Source organism: Lingula anatina, chromosome 8 (genome assembly GCF_051362555.1).
Source record: "Lingula anatina isolate TDL-2025a chromosome 8, LinAna3.0, whole genome shotgun sequence".
Classification (NCBI taxonomy): domain Eukaryota; kingdom Metazoa; phylum Brachiopoda; class Lingulata; order Lingulida; family Lingulidae; genus Lingula; species Lingula anatina.
The window spans coordinates 12,046,541-12,058,121 of NC_141774.1; the positions used below are offsets into that span (position 1 = coordinate 12,046,541).

The following is an 11,581-nucleotide window of genomic DNA, read 5'->3' on the forward strand; positions in this document are numbered from 1 at the left end:
AAGAAATTAATAATAAAGCAAAATGCACTTTATGCTTTTCAACCGTTTTATTTAACCCACTTTTTAAGAATTTAAAGACAAAAGATATTTCAGGAAAACCAATATGCCAAGAAGGAAGACAGACAGAGCTGAAACCGTTTACTTAATCAATAGGGTACACTTCTACTACGGACATGATGCGTCCAGTAGGCCAACTTATACCGTTCAAGTACATCAAAAAAGTATGAAGTCGTAATTCTCCTAAATTTGTCCCGATTAACCCCACTTTTTTTATCTTACCAATATTAGACCTAATACTACAACATAATAGGTCCTGAATAAAATAAGCCCACGTCGCATTTTCAATCTTGGTTCAGCCAACAAAATGTTATGTTATTATTTATCCAAGGAAACACCATTGAACTTTTTTTAAGCTGCATGTGCGACCGAAATCTAATAGCAGACAGTACAGTTAAGTAAATGAATAATATTATAAGAGCCAAAATCTAACATGTATATATTTTGATCACAAATAGGGATTATTTGTTTTCAAATCAAAGACGATCATCCAAACAGTCCGTCTGTAAGCTCCAGTCTACCAGCTGACCAAGGTCATTTATTCTAAAATATCTTCATCACCCAGGAGACGGAAAGCGTCACTGTAGCGGCGTTTGCTGTAAAGGAATCGAAAGGTATTGACATAAAATGCATTGATTGAAAAAATAGTTGACTTTGTCAACAATTGCTTTCTCAAGAAAATAAGATATAAGAAGACTGCTTTGGCTGATCAAAAATAGACATAATTCATGGAAGCTATCAGATGTATACAAAGAGAGCGTGAACTATGAAAAGCTGCTATGGAATTAAAAAAAAAACTGTAATTTTTTTCTATCTAAAATAACCACGTGAAAGTCTGACTTGCGTCAAAAACGTTAAGGGTCCTTTCCATATTGAGTAATATCCTTATTCAAAATAGCCTGTATCATTGCAATAGTAGAGGTCCTAACATGTTATTGCACATCTGTGATATTTACTCCCTTCCCCCAATCATTTTTATATACCGGCAAAACCCTGTACTACAGGGTAAAATAAATGAATTACAAATTTTACTGTTCCGAGATCATTATTTCATTAGAAATTGCTATGTAATCGCAGAGAGCAATTTCATTGTGACAACAGAAAATCGCTTACTTCCTCGAGGTCAAACCAAAACGGGTAACTCCTTCATAGGTGCCATTGTAGGTAAGCCCCACCCCGAGGAAAAAGCCACCTTCAGCATTTTCATCAAGACCGGCATGGATGACGGCACGACAGACATGGGAATTCTGGAAATGAAGAGAGGACCAAATGCGAACTAATATCAACGTAAATGTGCGTGCGCGTGTGTGTACTGTATTCGCAGTAAATGTTTATATTTATAAAAAAAAAAAAAAAAAAAAAAAAAAAAAAAAAAAAAAAAAAAAAAAAACTTAAAAAGTGAATATTAAGAAAGATAAACAACGGAATAAAATGAAGATTAAAAAAAATCAATCAGCGCGGGAGTGCCCGTTTGGCCAAAATTATGTTATCAAAAAATAAATACATGAGTAAAAATTATGAAAAAAATAAACAATAGTATAGGATAAAAAAAAAAAAACAATCAATCAATTGAGAAAAAAAAATAGCATAATATAAATGGGTATAAAAATGAAGCGTACAATTTAACGAGAGAGAGAGATATATAGATAGGAGAGAATATACCATTCTTCAATAACCGATGGCATCATTGCTTACCGCGGTGTAAGTATCGTTGCCAAACAGTTTTCCAGCCTCGTTACATCCCGGTGGACACCAGAACCTGGAATAAAATACAAATATATCTCTCCACTGTCACGTTGTTTGAGTTATGAAAATGAGTAAACAGCAAGATGGAAAGTGAACTGGTTAATATTATCAACCTGTATTCGTCCAATAAAGAATTACAAAAACGTGTGTGAATGTGTAAAACACTCAAGCTTTCGGCATAAGCTCTTTTTAAGGCCTGTAGATTAAATATAATATTTCATTTATTGAACAGTCCCTGAAGAAGACGCATATGCCGAAAGCTTGGGCAATTTTATACACATATAACTTTTTGATGAACTATATAGATGACTTAAGAATTAATTTATTATTTAAAAAGAGGACAACAAGTGATACTAATGAATCTTCATTTAGGTTGAATACTGGGAATGGTACCTTTAACTTACCTACACTCCTCTCCGTCGCGAAGCGTAAGTTTGCCGCAGCTTCGTTTCCAATTGGTCGAACAGGTCTGCTTGAGGACATCGCAACCGTTTCCATACTTCTTCCAAGACCTGCAGCGGCACACCTGGCCACCGTCCGGGAAATCGAGACAATCTCCTTTGCAGCTGCGTCGTTCACAAGCTGATGAAAACAAATGATAATTACAATATAATGCTATAGTGAATCGGGCAATGAATTAACATATTTTGAAGGTCTTCTCTTAACATTAAGTTTTAAAAAATAAGAGCGATGATTATGAAGTTATAAAGTAGTTAAAATAATAGATGATAACAAAGTTGCTTAAATTCTTAAATCAAATAATCTCATCCGTAAGGACGAAATAGCAGCAGCAACAACAACAGCGTTATCAAATTGATAATGATAATAATAATGATAATGATGCTGATAATATGTTCTTTTTTTAAGTTCAAGATAGATCCACAGTAGCCTAGTCCAATTCAGTGAATAAGGATTGCATTTACATTTTAGCTATTTCTTGTCATAAAACAGTTTCAGTCTTTTATTGGGTACTCAGGCTGAAATTAGGTCTTGATTTGAATACCTTCACGTTTCATTGAAATGACTTACGCTTTTTCGCTATTATAAAAAGGGTACTTACTGGGTAACTCTTCCTCTTCGGCTACAGCTACAATATAAGCAAATGTTTGTGTATGAAATATTCTGAATAGTATTCATATATATATATATATATATATATATATATATATATATATATATATATATATAATATCATCTTTTTAACGTTATGTGGAAGGCTTTTTATATAGGGTGCAGTACATAATAACCCTCGAAGAGATGGTTCTCATATTTCACTTCTAACTTTTTATACATTTAACACCCTATATAGATCTTAATTTACGTGGCTATGTTGTGTTCCATTCAATGGCAAACTAAAATGGAGCACGTGCATTGGGTAATACACTTGGGTACTTAATATTCAATGATTGTTTGGCCTGACCACACCTTTTGAATAACAGTCTACTCCATTTACTCACAAAGGGAAGGAACAAACCCAAATGTATATACTGTTTGTCATCATTAAAAAAATAAATTACCAGTGCACGTTCTACCGTCTCCATCAAAGCCTGCAGAACATGCGCATTCGAAACTTCCGGCAGTGTTGTTGCACACGGCATTTGAATCGCAGTCGTGATCACCGTTGCTGCACTCATCGATATCTGGAAATATTCGTGGTTTTGAGCATTGGTACCACAGTTACAGTAGCAACTACCACAATTTTACAAGTTTCTAATATTTTTGTCAGCAATTGCATTTTCCTTTTGGTGTGATAATCAGATCGATGGTTCATTGGGTTTTCCCAGTATTTTGATATCAAACTCCAAGACTGCATAAAAGCCATACAAAAATGATGAATGAACAATGACATGTTAATAATAATAATAATGTTTTGAAAATATATGTGCATTCTAAACCATCGCCTTCATAACCTTCAGCGCATGCGCATTCAAAACCGCCTTCAGTGTTATTACACTGGGCATTGACGTCACAGTTTGTACCTCGTCTTTCTTTCTAGATGTAGACGAGTACCTCCCAGAGGCACTCGTCTACATCTAGAAAGATGATTTTTTTTATTATCTAAAATTTGTGTACATTCATGCACAGGCATACCAACGGTTTCAGTAGCGCATAGCCTGATATTGCAGTAGCTTTGGTACTTTGTCCTAGCTGGCGAATTTTATTAAAAAATATGTACTGTACGTGCACTCACAATGTGAGCGCAGCACTGCATAGTCTTGGAAATAAAAATACTACAAAAATAAAAACTTCACTGTCATACTTTAAAAGGTTGAGAAATCCCAGTGCACAATAGCACGAAGTTTTATATATTTTGATGGGATAAAAACGTGCGTGCGTGATGCTCAGTTGTCTTACCAACACATTGCTCATTGTCTCCCATGGTGTAACCTTCTGCGCATGCGCACTCATAACTGCCCACGGTGTTGGTGCATACAGAGTTAGGTCCACAAACGTCCGAGACTTCGCACTCATCAACATCTAGGTAATATGACAGTTATTATTACTAATGCATGAGTATTCGATAACATGTCTGTCGAACTGCATGTAAGGGTGCATTCCCAGAGACATAGATCGACCTAACTCCCTGGGGGTTCACGCTAAATTGCAGTCAGCCGAGCGCGCACCATAGTTAATTACCCCCTTACAGCTTTAAGTAGGCGGGGCAGACGCTTAAGCCGGCTAAGCTGACAGTAATCTAGTGAGACTCCCCACAGGGATAGATCAATCTAAAATATATGGGAATGGGGTCCTAGACGTAAGAAAGAACGTAATAAAATATTCCATTAACAAACATGAATATGAAGGCATGAATTTAAGCTTATGCACATTATTTTTGTATTTCATTATAAAAAAAAAAAAAAAAAAAAAAAAAAAAAAAAAAAAAAAAACATGCCAAAATTAAAATCAAAACGTAATGCCAGCGCCTGTTATCAAATTAAATCCCGTTTCTTTTCTTAGTTGCACAATAGCACGAAGTTTTATATTTTGATGAGATAAAAACGTGATGCTCAGTTGTCTTACCAACACACTGCTCATTGTCACCCATGGTGTACCCTTCTGCGCATGCGCACTCATAACTGCCCACGGTGTTGGTGCATACAGAGTTGGATCCGCAAACTTCCGATTCTTCACACTCATCAACATCTACATGTAGGTAGTTTGACAACAATCATTCTATTGCATGAGGACTACACAAAGATACGCGTAGAACGAAATAAAAAGATAAATAAATGCCCCATTCACAAAGATGAAAGTGAAGGCATAAGCTTAAGTTACATGCACTGTTATTGTATTCCATTAAAACAAAAATCATAATGATTAAATAACAGCAAGGCGCAATACTACCCAGAGCCTGTTATTTCATTAAGGTCCTTTACGTCACTCAGACTGTCGGTGCAAACAAGTGAGACATTTCATATTATCACCTCACTCGAAAAACAAAACACCTGGGCATATCCACAAAAAATTGATAAATAAATAAATAAATAAATAATATGACAACAGCATTCTTTGGGCAACAATTTCATCTTGTAGCCTTACCTTCGCAGATATGACCGTCGCCTTGGTAACCGTCCATACACTCGCACGTGTAATTTCCAACCGTATTTGTGCAAACTGCATTGACGTCACAATCGTGTGTGCCGGCAGAACATTCGTCTTCGTCTGCAATGTAAAATATAAAAAAAAAAATATTTTTTTTTTGCCAGGAAGAATACAAAAGGAAATCAAACACCTGATCATCTTCACTCGTACAAATCTCGCCAGGGAGTTCTGTTCGTGCTGTCCCAACCCCCCGAGAGACCCCCTCCAAGATGCTTCATTGCCCTTGAAGGTTCCTTCTTCAAAAACCTTGTAAACAGCTTGATAATATAAGCGTTGTCTAGATTGATAACCTGATAACACATTTAACATAATTCAATTTCAATTGACTTTGTCTATTGACTTTTGCCAACTTGTGTATTGGTTTTTCACAGTACGTTAGAGGTTAATTTAAAAAAGACATATCATTAATTTTTTCGTGACCCAGGGCGACAAAAGCGCCCACGGCAAGCACTGATATTGTGCCCCAACTTCGCAGCTAACGACCTACAAATAACACCGCTTCTCTACTGTATAGTTGATTTTTTTTTATTATCTAAACCTCACCTTCACACTCGTGGCCGTCCCCATCATAACCGTTGTGACATGAACACGTGTAACTGCCTGGGGTATTGGTACAGGTGGCGTTGCCGTCACAGGTATGTGTCCCACTTTCACATTCATTTATGTCTGAAATATGTGTGCATCAGAGGACGGTATCAACGTCAAATATACCTTTTTTTTCTAAAATGCATGTCAAAAAGTAATGGTTTTATTATCTAATAGATTATCGATTTTCAAGGTGATCTGTGCATACAATTGCAAGTACACGTATTAACAGTATTAAATACTACATATTCAAGTATAATATTACATTATTTGATGTATAAAATGCCCAGAATTACAAATCGAATCTCCCTATTTCCCTATTTAAATTGACTATTCTACTCTACCAAAAATCAGTTTACCCTTACTCATTCTCGAAGTAACTGTTTAAAAAAATCAAAAAAGAAAACAATTCACTTTGCATAGAAAAAAATCACTTATCATTCAATTTTATGTATTATTTTTAAAATTGTGTTTTGAAAAGAATCCCTAATACATTCTAAAATATCTACAGATGAATATTGGAATATTGATTAATAAAACTGCAATCAGTAAATAAGTAAATAAATACATTTTGTCATTTTCACGCCACATTTACAAATTTAGAAGAAAACACACACCTGTACATTGGACTCCATTGCCTTGGAACCCCTCTCTGCACCTGCAGGTGAAGCTTCCCTGTGTATTTTCGCAGTCAGCATTAACGTCACAATTGTGAGTGTCATGCGCGCATTCATTTTTATCTAAAACGATGAGGATGGTGGTGACAATGCATAGGAAAATATACACAGAGAGAACATAACATATAGTGTGTGTGTGTGTGTGTGTGTGTGTGTGTGTGTGCGTGCATCGTTAAGAAGTTTTTTAAGGAACGCTGCTGCTAGTTTTATGAGGGCTGTAAATCACATGTTTTTAGCTTCTGCAAACTGAGCAATATTGGCCGGTCTGACCACATCTATAATTCGACTGAATAAAAGAGTCATCATTGACCAATATTTGGCCAATCAACGGTACCTGTGCACGTGAATCCGTTCCCAGCATACCCGGAGTTGCACGAACATCTGTAACTTCCTATGGTATTGATGCAGTAAGCGTTGAAGGAGCACCTGTGGCGTCTAGAGGTGCATTCATTGATATCTGGAATGATCATTCCTTCATTTTGAATGTGTATTTGTCATTAATTAATTTATTAACCACCCATATGATTTTCATAGAAGCGCTAGTACAACATTTTTTAAAAAAATGTATTCATTAAGTAATTGATTGATTATTAAGGCGACATGATTGAGGAGTTTAATCATAGACTGGGTGATTTTCAAAACTGGCCTGATCGTTTATTTTTAGCACGCGCCAAGCTGACCGTTCCTGGGGTTTACTTTATTTTGTTTGATTTTTGGGTGGAATAACCTGTGATGCACATGGTAAGTGAAGTACACACAGGTCTAGGGGCTTAAGGAAAGGAAGCATTTGTTTTGGGTAATTTTTCAACACTTACGCTGTAATCAACAAGACAATTGTAATTTCAACTCGGGGGTAAAATGTTGAAATTTAGACCTCCAGAATTGGTTTATAGATGATGGCTTTTCTCAAAGATCTTGTACCTAGATGACAATAGTAAAATTCTGAAATGTCCAGGATTTTGGCCAGTTAGAGGTCTAACCCGCCTTTAAACACCACAGATAGCCTACCTGAGCAAGAGACGCCGTTGCCAGTGTAGCCAGTATTACATCTGCAAGTGTAACTTCCCGCAGTATTGGTGCAGCGAGCGTTACTGTGGCAGTTGTTACTCCTTGAACTTGAACATTCATTGATATCTAACAAAAAGTTATAATGATATTAAGGACGAATTTCACCTTAACGCTATTTTCAAAATAATTTAAGACAAAGAAACAGATATTAATTATTATCCTAAAGACATAATAAGTATGATGCAAGTAAAAAAATAAAAATGAATAAATACATTAACACATAAATAAATAAATAAACAAATGACCAAACACAATTTTAAATAGTGTACTTCGTAGAATTCCATCTCTTTCATAAAGTTTCGGAGATGTTGCTGCTGCTGAAACTTCATTTGTTTATTTACAACGATTAGGTAATGAAACTGTTCAATGCGCACAGTGAAAACAAAGAAAGATTAACTTGCCAATAACTATAAAAATTAACTGAGATTTACTGTTGACAACCAGAATTGATCAGGAAAATGTTGACTGTGATTGGCATTAAAGTGTCCCTACCTGAGCAAGAGACGCCGTTGCCACTGTAGCCAGTATTACATCTGCAAGTGTAACTTCCCGCAGTATTGGTGCAGCGAGCGTTACTGTGGCAGTTGTTACTCCTTGAACTTGAACATTCATTGATATCTAACAAGAAGCAGAAATAATAATAATAATAATAATAATAATAATAATAATAATAATAATGATTGCATACAAATATCAATGCACTTTTCAAATTAATAAAAAACAAATATTAATTTTATCCTTAAAGACATATTAATTTTGATACAAGTCAAATAAAAACAAACAAAAACCATTACACAAAAAAAAAAAAAAAATAGTGAATAATTCTGTCTCTTCGACTCTATACGGGCACTTGTCGATTGTGCTGTATTTAGCTAAAATGTATCTACATTGTTACTTTAAATTCAGTTGTCCATTTCAGCTTAAGCGAAACGATACTAGAAGGGCCATAGGATATCTGACACTGCTGTATCAAATTCATGGTCCTATTTTATAAACAAATTAGACGTGCCTTTGAATAACTCTTGTCACTGTTACAAAAAAAAAAAAAAAAAAAAAAAAAAAAAAAAAAAAACATACTTAAAAATATTTTGTTTAACTTGTAGCTTATGGTTTCTATAACTTAATATATGTGTTTAATTTATCTATGTATCTATGTATATAAGTTTTTAGTAGTTAGTTTTAAATATCATATACATAAGTAAACAGCGCTAAGACGCATGTGTAGCACGATTTTAAGAAATTTAGTATTAAAATTATTATAATTATTATTATTATTGATACGTAGACTTAGAAAATATGGCTTCAACAAATTTTCAGCCGTGCACAGTGTACATTTTAACTCCCAAAATACTTACCTGAACAAGACCTGCCGCTGCCAGTGTAGCCAGTATTACACCTGCAAGTGTAACTTCCCGCAGTATTGGTGCAGCGAGCGTTACTGTGGCAGTTGTTACTCCTTGAACTTGAACATTCATTGATATCTAAAAGTGCAATGTTAATTATTATTATTGGAAAAGTTACAGTTTGTTTAGTTGCTAACGTATTTTGCTATTTATCGTAAGATATTGTGCTAATTGAGCAATTTAGGAAAGGAAAGTTGAATGTAGTGTTAAAAAATATATTTTCACATGACGGACCCTGCGCGAGTTTTCCAACATGCCTTTTTCTCCAATAAGCACGCTTCTTGTCTGTCTACATTTTACCAAATGATGTGGAGCATAATGGAAAATAGGAACGATATATATTTCTGTGTCAACGTTATGTATATTTGTACTGACGAAGGAAGAAATTCTGGTCACTGAACACAGCAGTCACTTCGCTATACATGTACCAGTGGCTGAAGAAGTCCCTCTCGAAGATTTTGGAAACAAAATTAATTTTCTTAAAATATTCAACCACTTTTCAGCAATCAACACGAATAGCCCATCAATTCTGTTGACTTTAATTAGAATCAAAAATTTAAATGTCAGTTTTCTCAACTCGACTTCAAATTCAAATTCTAGATGTCTGGTTATCATTTCTGTTTACTTTTTGAATGCATTTTTTCTAAAGTTATTAACGTTTTTCTTTTTCTTTTTTTTTTTTCTTTTTTTTTTTTTTTTTTTTTTGTCAAAGGTGATACATTGCCTTTGATACATCCTTAATGCTATTAGAGTATAAAATGAAAATATTCAGGAAAACTCAAATCTCGGAGAATATTTTACGGAGAAGAAAATCAATCATACCTCTGCAAATTAATCCGCTTCTCGTGTAGCCTGAACGACATCCTGGAACACGAAAGCAAGGCACATTATCTATTGGCTAAATGATACGCAGCATATATGTTACAAAGGGAACATAGTCGGACTTTATGTTAAAATCCGCATCATCTTCAATGCACGAAACATAACTTAGTGCAATGTTAACACTACAAAGCCATTTATACATTGTACCCAAAAATACATAGATAAATAATAAAAAAATGTTTATAAAACTATTATAAATCAAAATGCGTATGCGAAGTGTTGAGAAGTAGACGTCTCGTGAGAGAAGTGAAAGGACTGCAACATATTGATTAAAACATAGTGAGAATGAAGTCTAAACGTCAACTTACTGACAATCCTTCTCACTGCATTCGATACTGTAATAGAAATAACAAAACACGTTACATACATGAACACTGACTCTTATAAATATCTTGAAATATGTTCTGCGACTCATGAAGGAGTAAATCCGCACATTAAGTATTCATGTTTATTGCAACGCCATTTTCTAACTGCCACACCAATACTGAAAACATACACAGTACTGTATGTGGAAAGCAATATTTCCAATATACTCCCTTTCTAAAACAATGTGTCAAAACGACTAATATTTCTGTCCGCTAAATAAAAAACAATTACCAATCAAGTCTTGTTCGTTACATTAGTTACTATCCACAACTATGGAATTGATTCCTTGATTTATTCAAATATCACAAGTATAGTATAAAACACTTTATATGTACTTACTGCTGCTAAAAAAACGTTTCGACCGTTTAAGGTGGGCTTCAGGTTGTCCAAGGCTCTCATCAATCCTGTAGAAATAAAGGTTGACTTCAGCTGCTTAAACGGCACCCGTATGCAGATTTTCAAAGAAACGATTAGGCGGATAATCTGACATCTTTTAATCTCTATACTCTCTCTCTCTCTCTCTCTCTCTCACACACACACGCACGTTTTCATTCCGTTCTCTCTCTCCATTTCACTCACCACAAGAATTGAACCAGAACCAACAACATCAACGACACCAGCAGCTTGCGCATTTTTGCAAGATTCGATACACAAGGTTTACTCCTAAAAGTATCCACAAACCAACTGTAAAGTCTCCGAAGAGGAGGACCTTTATTTATACCCGAAAAAATGTTGTCGACGTGTGTCGTTCACAACCAATGTCAATATCATTTCCGATGCAATTAAAAAGAGCAAATTTTCAACCCTTCTCTTCATTAATCCGTAATAAGTCATCAGCTTTCTGCCTACGTTTCCGTTAAAATGTATGCAAAGTTGTTACAAAATCAACGAATGTATGTTCGGCTTGGGTAAACTTCATGTATATACTGCAAATATACATTTTAGATGTCTCTCTCTCCCTCTCTTGTTATTCCTCTAGTTTTGTACCTTCTCAGTGAGTGATTTTTATCTAGGACAACCCCACTAGACAATCCCCCCCCCCTCCTTCAAAGCCCCTCTCCCCTAAGACAACTCCACCCTCTTGAAAATTCACCCACAAGACACCCCCCTTCCCAAGAAAGGAAATGCACTTATTTTGAATAACCTATTTAAGGAATTTATACCCTTATTAAATATTTCACTGAAAATAAGGAA

At 35.0% G+C, this 11,581-nt stretch overlaps 1 protein-coding gene across 2 annotated transcripts; it reads right to left on the reverse strand.

Annotated features, from left to right (window-relative positions):
• Positions 1–380: 380 nt before the first annotated feature.
• On the reverse strand, positions 381–11,083 carry LOC106160607 (uncharacterized). 2 transcript variants are annotated; one of them, XM_024075421.2, is made up of 18 exons: positions 10,967–11,083; positions 10,727–10,791; positions 10,330–10,356; positions 9,962–10,003; positions 9,092–9,217; positions 8,229–8,354; positions 7,677–7,802; positions 7,003–7,125; positions 6,609–6,731; positions 5,950–6,072; positions 5,344–5,466; positions 4,159–4,281; positions 3,321–3,443; positions 2,864–2,890; positions 2,208–2,385; positions 1,753–1,816; positions 1,171–1,304; positions 381–653 (listed from the first exon to the last, which is right to left on the reverse strand). In XM_024075421.2, the coding sequence occupies exons 1-18, from the start codon at positions 11,017–11,019 to the stop codon at positions 596–598; spliced, it is 1,764 nt and encodes a 587-aa protein (XP_023931189.2). In that variant the 5' UTR covers positions 11,020–11,083; the 3' UTR covers positions 381–595. The 2 variants fall into 2 exon arrangements, with proteins under 2 accessions (XP_023931189.2, XP_086850119.1); XM_086993993.1 differs by lacking the exon at positions 7,677–7,802.
• Between the last annotated feature and the right edge of the window lie 498 nt (positions 11,084–11,581).